Source organism: Dermacentor albipictus, chromosome 1 (genome assembly GCF_038994185.2).
Source record: "Dermacentor albipictus isolate Rhodes 1998 colony chromosome 1, USDA_Dalb.pri_finalv2, whole genome shotgun sequence".
In the NCBI taxonomy this organism is placed as follows: domain Eukaryota; kingdom Metazoa; phylum Arthropoda; class Arachnida; order Ixodida; family Ixodidae; genus Dermacentor; species Dermacentor albipictus.
Window position 1 is genome coordinate 12,020,050 of NC_091821.1, and position 24,992 is coordinate 12,045,041.

At 49.8% G+C, this 24,992-nt stretch overlaps 1 protein-coding gene across 1 annotated transcript in view; it reads right to left on the reverse strand.

Moving 5' to 3' along the window:
• Positions 1-24,992, reverse strand: part of LOC139054116 (neprilysin-1-like) — a 68,253-nt gene that overhangs the window by 1,853 nt on the left and 41,408 nt on the right. Inside the window, exons 6-9 of the mRNA XM_070530689.1 lie at positions 17,099-17,204; positions 9,842-10,104; positions 8,169-9,167; positions 5,139-5,838 (exon numbers count right to left, since the gene is read on the reverse strand). Of these exons, the coding sequence (XP_070386790.1) occupies positions 5,227-5,838; positions 8,169-9,167; positions 9,842-10,104; positions 17,099-17,204 (1,980 nt within the window). The 3' untranslated portion in view covers positions 5,139-5,226. The remainder of the gene's footprint in view (positions 1-5,138; positions 5,839-8,168; positions 9,168-9,841; positions 10,105-17,098; positions 17,205-24,992) is intronic.

Here is a 24,992-nt window from a genome sequence, read left to right on the forward strand (position 1 = left end):
AGCTTGGCAACAGAGCGAGAGTTCGCGATTGGCAGCCGTCCTCTTGAAGCTGTGCAGGAATTCGTTTATCTAGGCCAAGTAGTCGCATCAGATCCTGATCACCAGAAGGACATATCCAGAAGAATAAAAATGGACAGGTATTCTCAAGCCGTAAAGGTATAGCTAGGCGATATTCTTAAAAAAGGTATGTAATCAGAGCATACCGACTGTATTAACCTGTGGGGCCGAAACATACAGAACCACAAAGCAACTTGAACGTTATGTGGGAGCCGCGCAAAAAGCGATGGAGCAGAAAACACACGCGCACGCTTGCATGTATGCATGCATCCATCCATCCATCCAACCTACTGGGGCTATAGCATGAGTGGAACACATATAAAGAAAAAAAAGAAGAGTCAGACTTGTACACGCATGAAATCAAAACATAGCCAGAATAACACGAATACAAATCACTCCAAAAATGGCTCATTAAAGGGACAGTAAAGACAAATGATAAGTCGATGTGTACTGTTGAAATATCATTCCAGAAACCTCGCAGCGCTTGTTTCGCGCCAAGAAAAGACTTAGTTTACGAGAAAATTGCATCTGAAGGGTCCGAATGCCTTTTTTTTTAATTCAAGTCTCCCGCCAGCCAACCGGGGGAAGTGGTGACGTTGCATACGCCGTCACCACCCTTTGCTGCCATCGGTGAGTAAAACGGTGCGCGACAGACAGCAGCACCGAGCCAAGACAGAGCGGTGGATTCGCCGCTGCAGCTGCTTTTTGGTGAAGTGGCGTAGACCGTTCGGGCATCCCGCGACATCACATGGAAGTTGAATTCTCTGCTACTTGCAGTTGGTGCGAGTTTCGCGAATCAGGAAGAGCAGCGCAGCACTACGCAATAACGAAACTAGTGAAACGCGAAAGCGTGGGCGGCGCGTAGTCGAGCGAAAACGAAACCTTTTTACTGCCGGCGTCGTTGTCAAAGGTAATTTCAATTAGTTTTTTTTTTTTAATGAGAGAGAGCCAGACAAGTAGGATTTTGTTTCGTCTTATAATACAATACAAGGATATTTTTTTACTGCAAATGGTTGAGTACTAGTGACAGAATTTAACTGAGGAACACTTTCGTTATCGGACAAGTACTTGAATGTCCCGGGACAGACTCTAACCATGTCCTGCATTTACCTCGATTTCTTGATTATTAGGGCTGCGTTCGCGATAATATTGACGCCTTTGATATTCTAGAACGGTGATCTATCACTTTAGCTTGACTTAATACTTGCCTTTAGTGTCCCTTTAAATATGGTTAATGCTTTATAGAAACTGATCCAGTGGTAAGGTACGCCTGTCACCTAATAATGAATCCCAATGATTATTAGTGATTCTCAGAAAGAAACTGTACTTGAACGTAACAGTGCGCACAAAAAATAAAGGCTTGAGGTTCTAAGCTCATGGAACTCTCTTAGAGACAAAAGACGACAGCATCCATTAGAGAGCAAACCCAGGTAGACGATATTCTAGAAGTACGAGAGAAATTAATAAGTTTTCAATGCCGCGAAAATTGCTAGTTCCCGCTGACGTTGTCCTCTTGATGACAAGCATGCATTAAATATAAGGTTGGCGATGGACCCTTCAAATGCATCATGCCTTTGGTAAATTATCCTGTTCAAAGGAAGCTTAGACCGGTAATAGTGGAGAAGACGTCCTTCTTTTCTTTCCATTAAGCCAGGTCAGGTGTTTATGAGTCCCAACAAGTCGGCTTCTCCGCAGCTCAGCAGAGCCCATTTTTGACACATTAATGGCGCTCGGTGAATGGCGGTGCGAGTGGCACGAAATTAGTCGCGCAACTCTGGCTTAAGATTGCCCTCCCAAGAAAACTGGTGAAGGTTCCGCAAGAAAACTGGCAGCAGTGGCGTAGCAACAGGGGGGGTGCAAGGGGCCAGTTGGGGGGGGGGGGGTGTCATATACGCCTGAACACACCCCTCTTTCCGCCGGCTTGACTGGGCGCAAATTGCAAAAAATGCTCGTGTATCCAGTAGCCCGAGCTCATGCACCCGATGCGTTGCGCCGCAGAATTGTCGGCTGCAGCTCTATCAACACCCCACAAAATAATTGCACGAATGTGCGGGCTAAAAATTTTAATTCGTGAAATGGTCGCTAAACTACTCGCCTTAGCGGAACGTTTCATGTGGGGTGCGCTCGTGCTGTGCGTTCATGCTGGGAGCAGGAGTCGCTAAATATACAGTGAGGCGTTGTAAGGCGTTGGGGCTCTTGGGTCCCTCTTCCGTTTAGAACGCGCAGCGAAGACGAACAAAGACAGCAGCAAGAGGGCGTTCAACCAGCGCGCCCGGCGCTCGCGTTTACGGGGAAGCGTTCGTTGACAGCAACGTTGCATAAGTGGGGCCGTCACAAGTCGCGAATGGGATTCTCTGGATCGACTTCAGACTCGGTTCGGCTGAAGAGTTCGGCGGCGTATGACTCGACAGGGTGTAGTGGCGGGTCCGCCGCGATGTCCGGCTCGCTTTTACTTCCCCTCTCCCGCTCGCTCCGAGAAGCCGCTGCGAAACCTGCCGTTATGTTTCACGCTTTCCTTCTTACCCTCGAAAGCTTCAGAAAACTGTTGTTGTGTGAGTTCATGTCAAAAGTACAGTATCTATATCAGCTGCACAGAATTTTATTTAAAAAAAAGGTGAATTTTGTAAGGATATTTCCCGATCGAGATTCTATGAAGTTATTTCTTTTTGTCATTACTAGGAACTCTGTAGCGCGAAAAATATGGCAGATAAGTAATAACCATATCCTTAGTAATCCCGTAATTAGTACTCATAGAGGAAGCACTTCAATTCGAGAATTGAGGACTGAAAGTCATATTATTAACTCAACAAAAACTTCTTAAACAAAATCGTTTTGGGTGCTACAGCCTACAGTACTTTGGCACTGCGGGCGGCGCCCAGTATGGCAGCAGCGACAGAAATATTAAATAGTGGACCAGTGACGTTGATCCCTCAATCCTCTCCATTGTGAGTGCAGACAAATAGTAGTGCAAGCTTTCGCTGGCAGGGGCTTCATCGCGGCCTTTTCTTTCTTTTTTTATGGTGACGCCAAGAATCGACGCGAAGCGTGCTCTATTCTGTTCCCAATCTTGCGGTGGTACCGCAGCTCGGATAATCACGTTTGTCCGTATAGGAGCAAATGAAAACAAGGCTTTATTGATCAGAATGAGAACTCGTAATTGTCATAGCATTGGCGCCCGCGCAGCGGGGAGGCAGGTAGCGTTTTCTAATAGGGTGGGGAGATCAGCATCACTGACAAACAATTTAATTTTCGTTTTCGTTCAGGGCTGCCCACTGACAAAATACTGCGTGCCATAGTACCTACGACGATTTTTGTGAAGTTGCTGTTGGGCAAGATATGAATGTCGGTCTTCAATTTTGCAAATGCAATATTGCCGCTAAAATTGGTAATTAAAACTTTATTATAAAGATATTTTTGTTACTTGTGACGTGAGTCATATTTTCCACGATGCCGCATTTGTATTCGCTGCCAAGCCTTACAGTCTGACAGAAGATCTGCACATGGGCTTATTACACGTTATCAATGCAGCACCCTGTGTTATTTGGCGCAGGAAAAACAGCGTCTATATTTGCTGCATTCGCGATCTCTGGGAAAGAAAGCGATGAAGAGGGGGACCTGGGGAACGTGCGCGGTATCCAAGGCGACTGTACTGGTGCTGAAAGCCGAAAATTGTCGATATCCTCGCCTTCCTCGACAACACCAGGGGGGGGGGGGGGGGGGGGACAGAAGACCTATGGGCCTCGGGAGCCAGACGACCTAGCTACGCTACTGAATGGCAGTAAATGCACGTCCTTTCTAATACGTTATTGCAGCTAACTCCATAGAGCGCAGCGTGCCGGATTGATTTGTGTGGTCTCACGTGCCAGAACCACGATTTGATCATCCGGTAAGCCGTAGTGCGGATTAATTTTGACCATCAGGGAATCTTTAAGATGCCCCGATGCACGGGACATGGGCGTTTTTTGCATTTCGCCCCCATCGAAATGCGGCCGCCGTGGCCGGGATTTGATCCCGCGACCTCGTGCTTAGCGGGGCGGAGCGCAGTGTGTGGAGAGCATTGCGATATCTGTTGGACGAGTCGCTATCGCAGAGGCAAAACCGCGCACCCGCTGCCACTGCTGACAACCCACCTGCTGTTCTCTGGACAAGCTACGCCATCCAGCGGCAAGCAACCCCCGTGAGGCGAGATGCTTCGCGGCAGCAGCCACCCGCAAAGGGTACTATTGGTGCGAAGAATGCTGCAGGTCGAAAAGAGGACGTGTAAATCTGTGCTGCGGTCCATGGGGCCCTTTCGAGTGTCAAAAGCTTATCCGTACCATATGTACAAGTAACCTTCCCATTTACCCTAATGTCGTTCCCGTGTGACCTGCAACAAGCTAATATATATATATATAATACCAAGTCACAACACCCCCATTCCTCCGGTGTTGACCATAGTTTTCGGTACGTATTAGTTAGAAAGGAAGTCGTTGTTCCTCATTTGTGATGCTCTTCAAGCGCAGCACTACAGCTCAAACAAAGATCATGGTTTTAACAGCGCTAGAGGAGGTCTGTAGCTTATGCGTTCCTGTGCAATGCATGCGCTTCCTCCGCGATATACTATATGCGACACGAACACTTTTCAGCAGCGAACTCGCCGGCTTCTGGCAAACTGAAACATCTGTATTTCAACAAACTTTCTTAAAAGTTTAATGTATTCTTGTGCAAAGTATACTTCTTTTTCTTAAGTATGACCTTTGCTCAAGTTACAACGCAGCCCAGTGCACTTTCTTTGACATTTGTGGGACTGCGTCGTGGTCGACCGTCTTTGTAAGTCGCCAGGAACCTGAAGTTCTCACATAGTCTAAGCAACCACACGCAATTGCACTTTCATGTTAAACTACGTGCCAACTAATGCCAGATCATTTGCTGAGTAGGTTTTCAAACACACATATGATAAAATATGCCAACAAATTACAAATAATACTGTTAAACACAGTTGATAACAATAGCTTATAGTAGATAAGAGACCAATGTATATTATATAGATTGCTACGATAGGCCGATTATCATTGTTGCAGTTATATCGTAAAGCATCTCACCGCAAAAGAGGGCAAGCCAGGCATTCGCGCCAAACGTCAAGAAACGGCGCTTCACGAGTGCATAGCTGCGTCGTTTAGAAGCGTTAAGTCAGTCGGCGTTGTCCAACATTCCGCACCGCCATTCTTTCTTCATGGGCGCCCCGCTGGTACAGTTGTAAGCCTCGGCGAATGCGAGCGAGTGGCTCAGTGGCCCGTTGCAGGCGTCCTTGCCGAACGTGTCACCGCACTTCAGGTAACACCAGGAAAAGAAGAACAGCCTGTCGCCGCGAATGTCCGGCAAGTTCTCTATGTACTCGAGGTCGTCGTCGTCAGCCTGCGCCTCGCGGTACGCCCGCCAGGTCGCTTGAACAGAGGTTAACCTGAACATCAGCTCCCACTCCAGCAAGCTCAGGGAGCTCGCGTTCTTTTTGTGGCTTAATAAGCACGTGATCTCTTGGTGCAGCCTCTCCTCGGCAGCCCCGGTCCACGAGCCGTTGGCGAAGAACAACTCGGCGAGACTGGTGCCGACGATGGAGCCGAGGGCGCCGTACTTGACGCTTTGGGGAGCGTCTGGCTCATAGACGGGAAATGCGAGCGCATACGGCATGAGCGCGAAGTCCAGCTCCTCCCTGTAGACGCGGGCAAGGAGAGGTGTCACCTTTTCGGCATCTGCGGTCATCTTGACAACGTACGGCCACGGACTGACGTCCTCCGGCACCACCTAGGCGCGTCAAGGCGAATACATTCTGTGATCGTTTACGCTATACGCGTGGCGTACTCCTGTATGACTTGAAGTGGTTCCTAAGATACTTGCAGCCGCAAATTTGGCAACGTACCGGTGGTTACAGGGCACTCTTCGGTAAACGTACCACGTGGATTACTTTTTTATGAATAAAAGGTTATAAAGGCGTTACGGGTGCTTGAGGCGACTGAGCGCCGCACTACATCCGCCACCATGCCACTCTGAGCTGTTATGAGATGTTATTAGGCCAAATTGTCTACCACACATGCACGAATAAATTCAATGATATTCTCGTGGCTCACTGGCCAGTATTTTTGTATGAATGTGCAATGGTCTTTCATATTTCGCAATTGATATGTCGGTGCTCGGAGATTCGAGGCTCTCTGCTCTCTAACAGGTGTTGACATGCATGCCAGTAAACACCTCCGGAAAGCCCTCTGCCCGAATTAGTGCATATGTAATTGCGCCGCGTCCCTTCCTCGTGATCGTGTTTTTGGACAAGTGTAGAACTCTCTTCCCACTTCTTAACGCGATCCCTTTCGGCTATCGGAGTTATACGGTACCCTTCTTTGCAGTTACCGAGAAAAGTAGCTTTTCCCACGCGCCGAATGCCATCGACGTGGGATATGCCACGTCAGACCGTTCAACTGATATGGAAATTGCAATGTTGCATGCTCAGCGATATAGTTTATATACTGGGCATTTTAGTTCAGCAAACGCGATGTTCACAACCACATCAGAACTGCACAAAATTTTGCCACAAGTGGCGGTGTAGGAAAGCAGGTGGCTGCCGAGACAATTAGTGCGCGCGTTAAAGCCACTGTGAACCACACAGGCGCTGTGAGCCGTCCGTGTCAACTTGATCGGAACAGAAAACACTTATCAGCGTCAATGAGAGTGCGTTCCTAATACTCGCTAAGAAGCACTTGTCGAAGCTGGCTTCTCCGCAATAAGATTACTTATGGGGAGAAGTCACCTTCAGACATTCTCGACATTCGTTAGGTCATGGTCTGTATATTGGAAGCGCTTATTTTTACGCGCGTGTAAACGAGCCCGTTACCATAGAAAGTGTGCGCGTCATCATAACCATCATAAGCGAAATGTAGCAAAAACGATCAGGCACTCAAGAATCTGAGAAACAATCAGTGCTAAACAAAAGGACACGGATGATGGCATCGCAGAAGAGAAAGTTCTACCTTACCTGCAGCTGCGCTCTTTTATAGTCGACAACATAGCACGCCAAGTAACACAAACGGATCTTGCGAAGATCTTGGGTATCGATTCCAGTACCTTTCGAATCTAATGTCTCCCGATACAGAGTATGGTGCGCGCGCCGCATGCTGGGCCGCTATGTTGTAGCGATGCCTTATGCCTTATTCTATGCTATTCTTATCATCCACCACACACGGCCGCCCAATCCCGTTGATAATGTGGGCAGACCGTCGCTCTGACCACTGGCCAAGCGCGAAAAGTCTGAAAAAGAACGGAATCGAGAAAGGCATCGCTGCAAAATACCGGCCCTGAACGCTTATGACGATGGCAGCGCCTTGTAGAGGTGCAGTGATGTCATAAATCAGGCGATACGACCGCTAGTGGCGAAAGAAGGGACGCTCGAGCACACGCAGAGATGCAGCTGCTAAAACTTCATTTGTAGGTTACGGCAATAAGCCCCTCAAACATTCTTTTTTTTTAATTAGTGAGCTCTCCAACGTGTTCGGCAGCAATATAGGGCAAATATTTAAAGGTCTGCGAGCTGCGATTATCATTCTAATATGCTCAAATTTGCAAGAGCCAACGCTTTGCACATAAGCTACCTTTTCAGACACGGAAAGGCAAGTAATCTAAAGCTTAATGCAATCTAATTTAAGGCTTAACATAGATTTTACGTGTTTTAACCGTTGATTCTTACTAGCAGTAAAAAAAATGCCATCCAATAAAATAGCAAGCAGAATTAGTACGTCAGCAGCCGCAAATTGTGTTTGGTAAGTCAGTTGCAATGTTTGTTGTTATCATTGTTAGCATCATTACCATCCCAACAATTGTCTCTTATTTTACGCCGCAGCGCCGCGGCTCTGATGTCCAGCTGGTACGTCACAAGTTTCAGTCTCGCAACGGCGTCAGCATCGTAAGAAAGTCGAAATAAAAAAAAAACTTAAAAGAAGTCTTCTATATGTTGCATGATTTCTGTATGCTGTAAGGAACCCCCAGGTATACTTAGCTCCAGAGTCCTCCACTGCAGTATCTCTCACAACCCACACGCAGCCGAAGGCTCCTTAAACGCCATGAATAAATTGATCAACTCTCAGTACCTGAGAGAAGCCTCGGCTCAGGATGTGCAGCGACTTGAGCAGGACCGGCGACATGTCCGTGAAGGCACTGAACTCGCTGCCCAGATGGGTGTCGGTCGATTTTTCCAAATAGCGAAACACAGCGCCCGTTTGGTTGTCGTACGATGGCACCTTGACGTCCCCAAAGTCCGGCGACAGGCGTATCTGCTCACGAATATTCTGGCTCACTCGGCGCACGATAATGGCCGCGTCGTCGAGCGTCGCTCGCGTCGCCACTTGCTTGACGTAGTCCGCGTTGAGGGCGAACCCCATGGTCATCTGGACGAGGTCGAAGCAGGCCGCCAGCTTCGCGGCTTTGGCACCCTCGCGATAACCGCCGCTGAGGACCCGCACCACGACCTCTTGGTTGGCAACGAAGGAGAGGATCTGCACCATCATCCATCCCACCGACAGCGCAAACCCCTCGTCGCCCAGCAGGGAGGGCAGGTGAAAAACCTGCCTGACAAAGTCTGGCCTCCTGATCACCATTTGCACGTCGGAGTCGGGGCCGATCGCGAGCAGCTCGGCCAAGGCGACCCTCCACGCGTCGCGGCTCACGTTCGCGGCGTTCTGCTCGACGAGCGAATGCCACACGGTGCTGCCGTCCAGCTCCTGGTCCGGCGCGTCCACGTCCCAGAATGGCTCCCGCAGCGCGAACAGGGTCTTGTTCTCGAGAGACGCCTGCATGCCGTAGTGCACGAGCACTGCCCCGGGTCTGTTGTAGCGGGCTCGCAGCTCGTTGAACAGGCTCTCGTGAAGCGCTTGCTCGTGGGCCTTGTGCCAGATTCGCACAAGATCGCGGTACCGGTCAGTCGGCTGTATCACGTAGCGTCGCTTTCTCTCCTTGTGCAAGCGAATGAGGAAAGCCAGACCCCAGTTTTGGGTCAGGGAGAGTAGCGTGACAAGAGGGTTCGCAGTTGCGCCGCGGCGGGGCCAGAACAGACCAGCAAGCTGCAGGGCACTTTTCACGTCATCGTCCTCCTGCGTGTTTCATGGTTTCGTGTGATTAGACATTCCATTTATTTATTTATTTATTTATTTATTTATTTATTTATTTATTTATTTATTTATTTATTTATTTATCAACAACGACAACCAAAATGGCGTGACATCCGGCATGTCAGTGTAACTTATTTAGGAATACATCGAAACTAATGTGACTTTGCGAGGCGAACGCGAAGCCCAGTGTGCAACAAATGGCCTATCGCTTTTTCCGTGGGCCACACGTTTTTCATGAGCTCACGTTCTTCAGTTAACTGTGAGCAGCCCAAATTTTGTCTACTACGTGAATTCCAGTGATATCCAATGGTGATGGCTAACAACCACCCGCATGATAGAACGTTCCTCCACTCAACACTGCACCTCGACTCGATGATGATGATGATGATGATGATGATGATGATGATGATGGTAGTGGTGGTGGTGGTGGTGGTGGTGGTGGTGGTGGTGGTGGTGGTGGTGGTGGTGGTGGTGATGATGATGATGTGACCATATCCGGCAGTGAGTGAGTGAGTGAGTGAGTGAGTGAGTGAGTGAGTGAGTGAGTGAGTGAGTGAGTGAGTGAGTGAGTGAGTGAGTGAGTGAGTGAGTGAGTGAGTGAGTGAGTGAGTGAGTGAGTGAGTGAGTGAGTGAGTGAGTGAGTGCTTATACCGCACCTCCTTGAACTTGGACTGAACGTCAACACAGGCCGTGTACGCCCTAGCGGCGCGTTCCTGGGGGGTCTGGAAGTGAGCCGGCACGCTGAGACGTCGCACCAGCTGCGTGGCACGTTCTGTGAACGTGCGGAATACGTCCTCGAGTACGGTGTCGCGACGCCGGCGTAGCCAGCCGCCGCACACGTGGTGGTAGTAGTCGTGGCACGGTTCCACCGTTGGATCCAGGCTGAATTTCACCAGGTCGGCATACAGGTTGCATGTGGCTGTCATAGGGGGCAGAATGGCAGCGTCGCGGTCAGCCTACTACGCATGTTCGTCTTTCATATGCGGTGCCTGCGCTCTAAAGAAGGCGTATAACTGACCGTACACTCACAAAAGAGCCCTTACTCTAAAGCTGTTCACCAGAGCAGATGTCAGGAAATCGCGATGTCACACACATCATTAGCGAAGGCGGCCGGCGAATGGTAAACAGCACTTGCAAACAAAAAGCTCGGTTATTCCGACCCGAAAGGCGCGAGCGCACGCACGCGATTTTCGAGCAACAGCGACAGGTTTTGCCGTCGCGGAGGGTGATCCATTCTAGGCCGCGTTTTCAGCGCCTCGTGAAGCGCAAGTGAGTCCAACTCGGCCGCGCCACAGGGCACCGCTTGTGCGACGCAACGGCGGCGCTGCCATCTTTCTTTCCTTAACGCTGCTTACTCGCACCGCGTGAGGAAACTTCAAGGCACTGCTTGGCGTACATATTTTTTTTTATAAATTAAAAAGCCGTCGTTGTCATAACCTCTGATGGTTTGAAAAATTATTAATCTTGATTACAATAGGAAAGCAACAGTGAAAAGTGCAAAGTGCAAACGGTCGCAGAAGATTTGCAACGTTCAACCAATATTATTTCAAATAAACACGTTTTTTATAATGAATGCTGGTCCAAAACACAAATGCCAGAACCCCCCGAGAGCGATGCAAATGTTATGAACAAAACATTTTCGTGGCACTAAACGACGGGGAAAATGCAGCGATACACATGCCTCTCGGTCGCCATTGCATATATAGCCGCTCATTAGCATAATTCGCGGCTCGTCGCACCACAAGTTATGGCGGAAAATCTGCGCAATGTCGGCCCAAAGTGACGTTTACGAAGCGGCCCTTCCTGTCACGCTGCATTAGTGATATCCCTTCAGACAATCAACAAGCTGACATGGCCACCGTCTTGGACAGCCACCGCATGTTCGCGAAATTGCAGATGCACTGCACGGGCTCCTGCGCGCTACCGTTCATTTTCTTTTTAAAGCGCTAACGTCGCAACATAGCTGTCAAGCACCAGAAAAAAGTATTATTCGATAGAATTTGTAGCTTCTCGTCACATTTCGTCATTTTGATGAAAAAGCGAAATTTCATTTTGTATAACTTCCGCTTCCCGCCACAAATTTCAAAACACATGAGCTTTCGGCAGCCGATCATAGAGTAAATATGGCGGATAACGGCGGCCGTTGGCGCGGTGTTGAAACGTTGGTGCAGCCGCCATGCGTGTCTAGAATAGAGCCCTCAATCTGAATTTGCTCTTTCAGCGCGCTCTCTGCCGTGACAGCAAGAAATATATAGTAAAATCTGCCATTGCTTCGTCTCATCTCACGTCGAGAGTAAAGTATTCGCGCTGTCTTGTCGTTATTAGACCAATAGCTCTACTACTCCAGGTACAAACCCAGAAAAATTGGAGGACGCTTAAACTTCGCCTTCAAGAGTGGAACGCGACAGCGTTCCCGTCGACCCGCCAAGGGGTATAAGACAATGCGCTACGGCACAGCGATCACTTATGAGGCGCCCCGCATCGGACTTAGCGCCCACCTATCACACGGTGAGAGTCGAGCAACGCAGCGTGCGGCGCGGCAACGAAACGTGCGCCTGAGCAAACGGAACGAACCAAAGAACTCGGTGTCTCGGAGGGGAAACGATCTACGCCAGCCAAACGTCGTGATCGGCACGGGCAGAGAGATAGATAGATAGTAATCTAAAGAAAGGAACGGCGCTTGATTCTGCAACAGGGAGCACGGCGAAGCGTCAGGGGAGAGGGAGTCGGGACCGCGACGCACCTGGCACCGGTCCCAATGCGCGCGCGGCGCGCCTCCTGTCGGGGCAGCGCCGTACATTGAGAGGAGGGGGCCTTCTGTGTTTGCCGCAAGATGGCTCTGCGTGTGCGGTAAGCGCAGAAGAAATGTAGCGGAAACGTACTTCGCTACTCGTGTAACTGCTACTTCTGTAAGTTACATGCTCATAATTACCGATATACATCGCAGTATAACTTTCTACGGCACGTTTCCGAGGGAACACCGCATTCACTAGAAGCGCTTTTGTACCGCTTTCAAGCATCGAACTCGTGGCTGAGTGGTAGCGTTTCCGTCTCACACTCCGGAGACCCTGGTGCGATTCCCACCGAGCTAATCTTGGAAGTTGCTTTTTATTTATGAAGCGCCTGCCGTGATTTATCGCTCACGGCTAACGCCGCGGACGCCGACGCCGACACCCGACGCCGACGACACACCGGCTTTTCTGCGACACGAGATCCTTAACGCTATCGCGTTGAAACGCCTGGTTCCGTAAATCTGACTTTCAAGCTCAGGCACGGTCAGATTGGAACGCACAGAGCGCCGACGGCGCCAAGCAGCGTCGGTGTGTTTCCCGTTGATCCCATCTCGTGCGCCATCGAGGCGCGACGCCTGCAACGTTGCTTGCGCGCTCGTCACGGCAGCCTTGTGACACGACAGCAGCAGCGAAAGCGGTGGCAGGCCGAGCGCGAGTCGACCATCGCCGAAGTCGTCAGCGTGCCCAGGAGACTCGCGAAGAACGTGCTAGGTGGCTTGCGACAATACGTGTGTCAGGCAAGACGGCATAGCTCATCACTCGTACTTTACGCGTACTCACTCGTACATCATCACTCGTACAACATCACTCGTACTTTAGCGTAACTCGCTTTCACGAAGTGAAACGTCACTATAACTTTTTGCGCGTCACCTCTTATTTCAGGTAATAAAAGTAATTAGAAAGAAATAGAAAGAACCGCAAACAGAAGTTACACTTCCGTAAATTCATTATGTGCAGGAAGTATAGCAGCGAATTGGTGAAAGCAGGATAATAGAGTGTTTACGGTCAGGGCTGGGCAAAGATACTTTGCAATTGTATCACGATACGATACAAGATACTCGTTCAACGTGTATTTGAGATGCAGATACAAGGTACTACCGCAATTATTGTATCCCATACGATACTTTTCTATACATTTGTATCTTAAGATACTTCGATTCATTCACAAATTTATTTTTATCGATCTATGGAATGTAGCAGCGAACGCGTATGCACACAACTGTTTCTTAGAAATTTCTTAATTCCGACCAACCTCGTTCCGTTTGAATGAAATGTCTCTTAGTATATCAAATTTTTCGTCTTTCTTGCTCAAAGAATAATATTTTCATTCCGACTCAATTTACTGGGGTTGCTTTATGCTTAACATGAAAGCTCTTTATACCCGGCGCTGTCAGCCGATTTTGCTTGTCGCTTTTATAATTGATGGGAGTCGCTGCTCTGCTTGCCGACCAGCTAGCGGGTGGCCATCTAACTACAGGACCGTCAATACGAAGCCTTAGCACGATGGCGCAAATACCGTTGCGGTGTTTTACCTTGTCGGCAAACGTATTACCGTTTGCGGAATAGCGGATCGCTGGGCAGGTGTACAGCACCAACAACGCTGGTAGGGACATTCTTTTGTGACGCATCGTGTACACACAGAGCACATAAAGTGGCAATGACCTTTCATATACTAATTATCTCATCCTGGCCTCATCGACTAGCCTCGCTGGAGGGTTGTGGTGGAAACATAAAAGAATGTCGCTGCCTTTAGCTTTATTCAGGTGGCTTAGTGGCAGCAGTGCCAGCTTGAGAAGCGGAGTTCAGCCAACGTTTGTAGTTTCGCACGGTGATGCTGCGACAGCAGTATCTTGTATCTTAAGATGCACGACACATTTCTTTCGTGCATCGGAAATGCGCATACTGATACACGTCTTGCCAGACGTATCATGATACAGATACAAGATACCCAAAGAATATCTAAGATAGTATCGAAGATACATCTTAGATACATGCAATGGTAGATCCAGAAATACCTGTCATCTTTATCAATAAGTGCCGTTCCACCACGGAGATTACTTGCTCTGAATCTGCGTTTGGAACACTAACGCTCGAGCCAACGCAAGCGGTAGGCTATTGCTACAACACGACACGAAGAGGCTATCTTCACGCCACACCTGGGCTTATTGTCCGCATTTAGAACCAACATTTCTTTCAGACACGCAGCAAGCGTGCATGGTTGCCAAATGGTCCTCAGTGCCAGAACCTGACACTTTCGTATTTTACTAAATGAATTGTGGAACTCTGGTCATTTTCGGAAATAATTATTCTGCAGATTCCACGCACTACAGAAATCGATTTAAGCAACGCTTTCTGTCTTGTTCCGAAGTACGCTGTTCTTGTTTAGCGAGAATTTTAAAGTGAATAGGAGGCACGACGAAGTTTGACAAGTTTTTAATGGGAAACGCCTCACTCAACGTAAACTATAGTGGCACTTCAACACTGCAGACACGTCCGACAGAAACCAGAGTTTCTAGATCGCACGCCACACACCGAACCGAACACGCACTACATGCAGTGCTTCTCAAAGTTCTTGCTTGCATCAGTAAACGACACGGTCGCTACTGCTATCGATGTGCAACTTATTTTTTTCTTGTTTTAGCTGGCGGGAGTGAAATACCTCAGCGAGGACCACAAGTTCCCGCCTCGTGAGTTGGCTAGCAAAGAGATCCTCAAACGCGCTCTTGTGAACGTTAGGTGTGATGTCGTCATCTCGGCAGGAGTCCTCACTGCTTGATCCCGAGATGCTGCTTTTTTTTTTAATTCTCCCTTTCTCAAGAAGAAAAAATTAGCGCAATAGGGAACACCAGAAGTGCTCACAATCTGTCATTGGAATTCAGATTTGTGAAGGCTTACAAAACGAACAGGCTGTCAGCTAGCATAGCCAGACTGCTCTCACCGGTGTCGCAGCCCTTCAAACGCACGGGCTTTGCCCTGGTGACCGCTAGGATGGCCACAACGAGAAGCATGCAGCCAACTATGGTGACGGCGCAGGCGACGGATCCAGTCACGGTGTAGCCCTCTCGGCGCCATTTGCGACGCAGCTCCAAGATGCGTGACGTGGCCCTGGCGCTGACCGCGCCCACCGCGTTCGACGCCTGGAAATGCTGCGCGCGCCGACCGCTGCGTTGCTCTCTGCTTCCTAAACTTGACGCAGTTGTTGAGGTTGTAAGCAAGGCGTCTCATACAGATGTTATAGTCAGAATTTGAGCTTGTTCGTTGATAATCTTGGATTATGAACACGGTGACACAGCACAAGGGCACACAAGGGCACAGTGTGCGTTTTTTTCTCACGTAATTGTGCTGTGTTGTGCTTTTCAATATTCACAATGTTACTGAGAGAAATACTGAACTGTGCGCGCCTTCGGGCGCCGGTATTACGGGCGATGAACTACTGCGATAAGGAGCAAATATTCCCTGGATGTGTCGAAGCACTGAAAGTTTGGATGTTGCGAAGTCAGTGGGCGGTGGCGCGATCACAACTTTTGAAGAGCCTTTTATGGTATGCACTACTTGTGGTGCTCCAATGCTCTATAGAGATGGCGAGCGAACACGGTCCTTTCTTCTAGCCCCCCAAAATAATTTAATATCCCTCACAGTATAGTTTGAAAGTCCCTGGCAATGACCAAAGACGTCCGCGTGCGTGCGTGTGTACATGTGTGCGTGCGTGTGTGCGCGCGCGTAGCTTGCTTTGTTGCTGCACATGATATCTAGCCAACAGAAATAGCTTCTGGAAGAATTTATTATTAATGCGTTCGCATTCTTAGGGTACTTCACGCAATATCAAGGGGCTATGTACCTATCTATCGATCTATCTATTTACCTTTGTATCTATGCATGTATGTATTTTTCTATCGCATCGCTTCCCCGCCAACCTGGGTCACTGCGTAGTCCGTGGTGGAATGGTTAGCGCATCGCGCCGCTGTGCTGACGTAACAAGGTTGGAGACCAACCATCAGACCAACTTGGGTCACTAAGTACGTGTCAGTGTACACATAAGTGCCGCTCTTCAGGAAACATATTTAACTGCCGAGATGGGTCGCTGTAGATGCGGTTCGATGAAACTCTGACACCGACTCGGAGCACTGGGTCTGTGCCACTCGGTCTTTGCTGGTCTTCAATGAACCTCTTCGATGCCAACTTGGGTAACTCGGTATGCACCACTGCATGGATATGTGCAGCTCCACAAATGACGAAAAAAGATCCCTTAAATTTCTCCCATGCTGAGCGGAATCGAGCCCACGTCACAAGGATTCCTCAAGGAAAGCAACTCGACGCCTTAGCAGGCTGCGCCGCAAATGCACCGCCTATGTTCCGCTTTCAATCAAGGCATTTCACGACAAAGCTTTAGCGAGCTGCGCCATGAATGCACTGGGTGTGTGCCGCTCTTCCATGAATCTCTCGCCAGCTTGGGTCAGTGAGTATGTGCCACTGAGTGTGCGGCAAGCAAGGGAACAATTCTCAGCGATCGCAGGCACCGGTGCGCCACGCTACTCGTCTCGGAGGTCACGCACAGATTTTTGGGCAATGCCCCTAAATGGCACAGCGCTTCCTGAAGGAAGCGCGAGCGACGAACCCGGTTGCAGCACGACGCGTTTCTCAGAGTTCGCGCGCAACGGCGCGCCACGCATTTCGGAGGCCACGCGCAGGCTTCGCAGCGGCGGTGTGTCACCGAGTGTTCTTAGGGAATCGAGAAAGTGGAATTCCCTGCAGAACACGCCTCATACAAATCTAGTTTCTATGCTGGCTATGTTTAGTCAATGATAAACGCATTACCACCGAAAGTCGTGTTCAGACGGTTTCCACCGCTCTTTTTCGCAACAAAATGTCGCTCTCCGTTCTGAAAGAAGCGATTGCCGCGGAGCACCGTTTACACGTCGATGAAGCTCACATTAACTCAAGTAGAACGCAAATTTCAGGCGCGCCATCACATCTCCTTGTGTAATGAAGAGTTATATAAGGAGAAACTGGTTGAATAGGACTTCGTGATTGTCTATTTACCTGCGCAACGTTTTCCCATTCGTGCTTAACTCATTAGCAGGAATAAAGTTGACAACAAATTTGCTGTATGCATAAACTTACGATTCGAGGTGGCATCGAGTTGACTGATTCCGAATTGATGAACAGAACCGATGACACCTGAGAAAACCGGCGCTGTCAGAATGCTGGCGTTGGTGTTGTTGTTCCTCTGCAAAAGTGGCACATACCCATCGTGGGAAACCGGAATGCAGAACAGCTTTTTCTTCTTCATCGTCTTTTCTTTCCCCATTTTATATAGGACATAATGCCAGCATTTAATTACCCAAAGGTAAGCATATTTAACACTGTTTTATCACTTTTAGTGTCATTTGTGAATAAGGCTAACCCTATCAAATCTTTTGTTGCCGGTGTCTCGTTTTCCTTTCCCCATGTTCCATTCCGACCCGATGGGATTCCGTCACACACTCATATTCAAACATTAAGGTTTTCTTCTTGGGATTATAGTTTTACAGAGAGATACGTGTAGGCGAATTTATCTGTACATGTTTATGCAAATCGCATGAGATTTTACCAAATCTACACGTAAGCATAGATTCACTGAATCGATGTGTACGAATGTACAGTCTGTCGCAAAAGTGTAAAGGAGCACGTCGGAACGGTCGTTAAATTTAATGTTGGTGGTAGGTGGATTCGGCCTAGCAATTTCCAAGGCCGGAAAGCGTTCCGCGCAAGTGAGACACAAACGCCAGTCACCAGGCGTTCCCGACACCCCGACGAGTAAGCACGATACATCCTTTCTAGCCTCAGGGGCTCTTTCCGGAAACACTGTAGTTGGGGTGCACAAGTACCTGGAAGTGCCCCTTTCTGCTAGAACTTCTCTCTCACACTCTCTCTCCGCCTTTCGGAGACGTATCTCGGGGTCCAACCATGGAAGTATTCAACGCCTCCTATACCTTGCCGCACGAAGAGCTGGACGGCAACGTCCTGTAGCCCTGCCGCTGTGTAAGCAGATGTTTGTGTGCTCCACAAGTGTTCCAATATTCTATAAAACATCGCTGTGCAGTTTAGTGGTGCGGAAGCGTCAAATGGCTCGCTGAGCGAAAAATCCGGCGTCTGTAGCAGCGTAATGGCACCTAAATTCCCATTGGCTGCCCCGCCACGGGACGAGCGCGCCTCGGCGGAGCAGAGCCCGACAGGGAACACCTCCTGGATTGCTGGCGCGCCAGGTGTTGCGTGAGGGTAAAGGACATCGCCGGGCAACGCTACGTCACGACCGCTCTCGCTCTCGGAAGCCTGCCTTATCAGCGCGTTCTTTGTTCACGCAGGCTCTCGCTTGTTTCCAAACTACGCCTCTGCAAGGTCAAAACAAATTGCGCCAAGCCTCTCCATGCACTCGCTTTCCCGCGATGAGTCCATAACTCGAAGGACCGCGCAGCGGTGTTCGATTGGACAAAAATGCTTTCGGAATCACAACTCCTAAGAAGTGCTTAGGTGTCCTCGGATTTTTTTTTTATTTACTGAGAATTCGGCGAGAATACAGCCTATTTCTAAATGAAATTACTAATTCGCATGTGCTAGCTTCCTATAATGGCTCTGCGGTCTCCATTTTGGAGAGCTTGACTTCTGTCGTTGCTTCTATGTTTGGGGATGTTGCAGTACCTCATAACCGAGAAAGAGTGTCACTATCATCTTTCACTGACTTTAGGCATGCTCTTTTGCTGACGTTAGGCCGTTAATGGAACTTTTCATCGCCTTAACGGCGTTATCAGCGTTGTGTAAAACTAAAAACCATGTTGCACAGCCTCCATAGACGCTTGCGCGTTCTGTGTGCATTTATGGCGAAGGAATACTACAAAAAGAAGAGAAAAAATACGATAAGTACATTGAGTACGAGAAAAGAGATGGAATGACCAAAATGCAACAAGGCGCGGATGCGAAGCGTTCCAGGCCAGCAGCGGAGAAACTGATCAACCGTCCACAAATGTGCATAGCAAATTAGGAACTTTCCCATCGTTTTCTCACTAACTACTATGAATATGGTGTGTCTAATAGGTTTTGTGTCGTTTCAATGCCCAGTAGTTGTCGTCGCATACCACAAAATTAACACATGCTCTTACCCTCCCCTTATGTAATAGCCACTAGGCCCATAAAGAACAGTGAATTAAATTGCACCAATTTTTTTGCAAATACTGCAATACTTTGTACGTGTTTGGCACGTCAAATTTGCTTCGTTATTGCGACGCCATGGCATGCAAGACTAGAATAATGTTCTTGCTAGAGCTCAAGATGATGGAGCAGGTAAATCAAAACTAATATCCTCCGCACTCACGGAGAGAACCTTATCTTATCTGTGCAGATGCATAAGTGTTCGTGCAATGTACCACCATCTACCACCCTACCATCTGCTAGCCGCCTGGTTAGCTCAGATGGTAGAGCGGCTGCCCCAGAAAGGCTGTGGTCCCGGGCTCGAGTCCCGGACCAGGACGAGTTTTTCTTCAACTGCCAGGCTTTTCTTTCGAGGAACCCGTATGGGTTTCCTTTGTAGCAATTGCAAGGAATGGGTGGATTTCTGATTTTTCCTTAATTACTTCTCTCCACTTTGCGGGTTTCCGTAGAACTATTACATCAACGTACATAGCATTGTGTAAGAAAATAGAAGCGTCCATGGTATCTATAGCAGACGCAAACACATATAACTTTTCTTAAGATTCAATTTTTCTAAAATATATGGTCATGCAGTGATTGGGTTCAGCTTTCATCCACTTCGGATTCTTAAAACACTATGCTTGATGCATATGAAATGTGACCTCCCCCTCCTACAATTAAATGGTGCTCATCCTTTCAATCTGCTGGCTTTTAGATAACGCTGCTACAGTAAACTGTGATCGCAAATGGCTCAGAAGACTGCAGAGACGTACATAGAGAGTCTAATAACATCAAAGACCATCGTTTGGCTTCGAGTGAGTTCTGTAGCTGAAAATGAAGGCTTTCTGACAAACTATACGCGTATACAGGGGGCTCGAAGTTATAAACTTCCCATATTCTTGTTGAAAGAAAACAGTAGCACCGTATATACAAACCAATGTATAGCGCATCTAAAAGTGGATGCAGTTTGCCGGTGCGGTATTCACAAAGACAAGATCAACAGAATTCGTTAAGTAACATTTAATTATGCACATTAGTAATTATAGTTATACAACAAACTTGAAAGCAATAAAAAGACACAAAGATCACATTGCATCGGTAGCAAGCTGGTCGTCCTCCCTCTCAACACAAGGTGATGACCAAAACACACGACGTAGTCACCGACGCGCACCGGCACCATCCGATTGATGTCAACATTGCAACCGATGCAAGTCACCCATCAACAAGCTCGAATTAAGAATGCCTCAACAGCGGCTACCACTCCTGCAGAGGGACTTGCTCCTGTCAGCTGAAACGCTGGCGTCGCAATCCTGCCGATGCTTGATGGCGGAAGCATTAACGTCATTTACGACCGGTGTCATTGGGCTGGATCGTGGCCGTGGTGCAAAGAGGGCGGGTTCGGCAACCTCCGAGCGCAGGGCGGCCTGGTGCGCCGCGCTGTGGTGCCGGTGTGGACATCCCCAGCCCGACGCTTACCGACGTCTTTGGTTGAGTTACAGTTGGCTGCTCGGATGTTGCGGCAACAGAGTCGGGCTGGAGCAGGGCCAGCCATGCTATGCATGCTGGCTGGGACGAGGAAGACTTGAGACAGGGCAACGATGGAGTCCGGATCACAGCTGTCCACGAACCCTGCCAGCTTGTGGAGTCCGAGAGCGGTTTGAAAGGCGAGCGTGCCGATGCAGCTGCCGAGGCTCCAGCAGCTACACGAGGTTCGAAGACAGCTCGACCAGGTGCTGGCGATGGACCTCGATGAAAACTCAACCAGGAATTGCACACGAGATGCATAGCTTTCTCCGAGGGCGAAACACGTTTGATTAGGTCCTGTGGAGAAAGGGATGAAACCCGGCATTGGTTCGGCTTGGCTTCTTCTTTCTTCATCACATGGAACCTACTCACGAGGGGGAGATTGGCCAATGTTCGCATTGCAAACACATGAATTTATTGCTTCGTCTTAACTAATTGATGAGTACTGCGTATATTTAATTAATACAAATTATAGCATTCTTTTTTCTCTCTAGAAAAGTGGCAATGCCAATTTCGACGAAAATACTAGATTATGAAAATAATGCGACCTAGTAATAATAATGAGGTTTGATGATGATGATGATAGTGACACGTGTACTTGTCTTTATCGGGCGACAAGTATTGTCGCCTCACAAATGTTATCGCACAGCGCGGGACGCGCCTGCATGTGTCCGAAGTTTCTGGAAAGTTATCGATGCTTCTATCCGCTGTCTGTTGTCGCCGAACGTTGTGTTATCTGATTTCATCGCTTGACACGAATGGTGTAGAACATTTTAGAAGGCATGCGGGTCCCAACGTTTAATCTGGAACATTCGATGATTGCTGTATAAAAGCCGACGCGCTTGACCCGCAGATCAGATTTTCGACGATCGCCGAGCGTGTTCGCCGCTGTCGTTGCGCTATAAGTGTAGCCTGTTTTGTGGGCACAGGTTCGCCCAATAAAAGTTAGTTTTGTCTATCACAGTATTGCTACTGTGTTCTTAATGTCACCACCACGTGACATCTGGTGGAGGTGCATTTGGTCCATGTACCGGACGCCCCCGACAAGCCGTGATCCAAGCCCGGAACGCAAAGACAACACCAACGCAGTCCCGGACCATCGAGCAAGCCGCCGTCTTCAACAACTGCCCCCAGAGCACGGACTTTTGCCTGAGACGACCAGGAAGATCGCCACCAAGTCCATCCCAATGGCAGCCCCGGCATCGCCCATCGTGCTGCAGCAGCCCAGGGAGCCTCCGACGTTCCGTGGTTCAACTTTCGAGGACCCGGAAAGCTGGCTTGAGACGTACGAGAGAGTCGCTACGTTCAACAACTGGAACAGCAACGACAAACTGCGATATGTCTTCTTCGCATTGGAAGACGCGGCCAGGACGTGGTTCGAGAACCGAGAAGCCACCTTAACGACCTGGGAACTTTTCCGAAGCGGCTTCCTGCAGACATTCGCAAGCGTCGTACGCCGAGAACGAGCCCAAGCGCTATTAGAAACCCGGGTGCAGCTACCTAATGAGATGACCACGATCTACATGGAAGAAATGAGCCGTCTCTTCCGCCACGCCGACCCTGAAATGCCCGAGGACAAGAAAGTCCGCCTGCTGATGCGTGGTGTGAAAGAGGAACTTTTTGCCGGAATGGTACGAAGCCCACCGAAGACCGTCGACGAGTTTCTTCGCGAGGCCACCAGCATCGAGAAGACACTCGAGATGCGAAACCGGCAATTCGACCGCCGCACGACCTCGACAAACTACGCCAGAGTTCAGTCACTGGCCGCCGACGACCTACGCGAGACTATCCGAGTTGTCGTGCGGGAGGAGCTACAAAAGCTCTTCCCATCATCACAGCCTCAAGTGACTTCGATTGCCGACGCCGTGCGTGAGGAGCTCCAACAACAACTTGGAGTAGCCCCTGAATCGCCGCAGCCTGAGCCGCAAGCGATGACCTACGCCGCCGTCGCACGCCGTCAAGGACACCCTCCGCGACCACGCCAGGGCCCTGTCACGCCGCAGTTTCGTCGTCCGCCGCTGCCGCCGCCAGCACGACCACCCGTCGCCCAGCGCACCTACGCGAGGAAGACGGACATTTGGCGTGCTCCTGACCACCGCCCGCTCTGCTACCACTGCGGAGAAGCGGGTCACGTCTACCGACGATGTCCGTACCGGGAGATGGGACTGCGAGGTTTCGCCGTCAACGCGCCGCGCCCACAGCTTGGAGAGCGCCCACGTGACATCGCTGATTACCTCGCCGCTACTCAGTGGAGCCCTCGACGGCCATCCCGTTCGCCGTCACCAGGACGCTACCTGTCACCGCAGCGCCGACCATACACCGGCCCAGCCCGGGGCCGCTCTGCGAGCCCATATCCGGAAAACTAAAAGCAGCAACCGATGGAGGTGCGGTTGCTGTTCGTCGAACTGACGAACATCCTCCGCCGCCGACGAAGACGACAAAGAAACGATCTCGACCACCTAATGATGACACGCCGCCGACCCGACGAAGTCAGGAAGCCAAGACTACACCGACGAAAGACGGCTTAACGACGCGACGTTCCAGCTTCAGTTCAACACGACGCAGCCGTGATCCGACGCCAAGACCCAACTGCAACGCCAGACAAAGAACCACCGACCTCGATGTACTTCTAGACGGCCACGCAGTCACTGCCTTAGTCGACACAGGGGCCGATTACTCCGTAATGAGTGGACACATCGCCGCCCAGTTGAAGAAGGTTAAGACTGCATGGGAGGGCCCCCGAATTCGGACCGCTGGAGGACACCTCATTACGCCGACTGGAATCTGCACGGCAAGAATAACCGTTCATGACCGGACTTACCCTGCCACCTTCGTTATCCTCCAGCAGTGTTCACGAGATGTCATTCTCGGTATGGACTTCCTGAACCAACACGGCGCAGTCATCGACCTGAAGTCGAAGTCAATAACGCTGTCGGAAGATAAAGCGATACCGCCGGAGAGCCCTCGTAGTCACCACGCCTTGAGTGTGCTCGAAGACCAAGTGAGCATACCGCCCCGCTCCAGCATTGTTATTTCGGTCGGCACCGAAATACCCGCTGACGTAGAAGGTGTCATCGAAGGCGACCAACGTCTCCTGCTAGACCGTGAAATTTGCGTCGCAAGAGGGATCGCTCGACTGCATGGAGGGAAAACTGAAGTGTTGCTGACAAACTTCAGCCAGGAGTTCAAGCACATCAACAAGGGCACGACGATCGCGTACATCGAGGAAATTGTGGAAACCGGAAATGCGTTTTTCCTCTCGGATTCCGCCGCATCTACCCCGACGACCATGGTTCCCGAACCAGACTACGACATTAATCCAAGTCTCCCAGTGATTAAGCAACAGCAGCTCAGAAGTCTGCTCCGACGATACAAAGGCTGCTTTTCGACGACATCGAGGATTCGACAAACACCAGTCGCCAAGCATCGCATAATCACCGAGGAGTACGCTCGACCACTCCGCCAAAGCCCTTACCGAGTTTCGCTGCGAGAACGCGAAGCTATAAGAGAACAAGTCGACGAAATGCTGCGCGACGACATCATCCAGCCGTCGAAAAGCCCGTGGGCATCCCCTGTTGTCCTGGTGAAGAAAAAGGACGGAACCCTACGTTTCTGCGTCGATTATCGTCGTCTGAACAAGATCACGAAGAAGGACGTATACCCACTTCCACGGATAGACGACGCATTGGATCGGCTCTGCAACGCTAAGTACTTCTCGTCGATGGATCTCAAGTCTGGCTACTGGCAAATAGAAGTCGACGAGAGAGATCGCGAAAAGACCGCCTTCATCACGCCAGACGGCCTCTACGAGTTCAAGGTCATGCCATTCGGACTCTGCTCGGCGCCTGCAACTTTCCAGCGCGTCATGGACACGGTGTTAGCAGGATTGAAGTGGCAGACCTGCCTTGTTTACTTGGATGACGTCGTCGTCTTCGCCGAAAATTTCGACGATCACCTTAGGCGGCTTACGACAGTACTAGAGGCCATCAAGTCATCAGGGCTCACTCTGAAGCTAGAAAAATGCCGCTTCGCTTACGACGAGCTTCTGTTCCTAGGCCACGTCATCAGTAAATCCGGAGTACGCCCCGACCCCCAGAAAACAGCTGCCATCGCAAAGTTCCCGCAGCCCACCGACAAGAAGGCAGTGCGTAGATTCCTTGGCATGTGTGCCTACTACAGGCGCTTTGTCAAGGACTTTTCACGCATCGCCGAGCCGTTGACACGTCTAACTAAATGTGATGTTGAGTTCAAGTGGGAAACGCCGCAGGCCGACGCATTTGAAGAACTCAAACGACGCATGCAGTCGCCGCCTGTACTTGCGCACTTC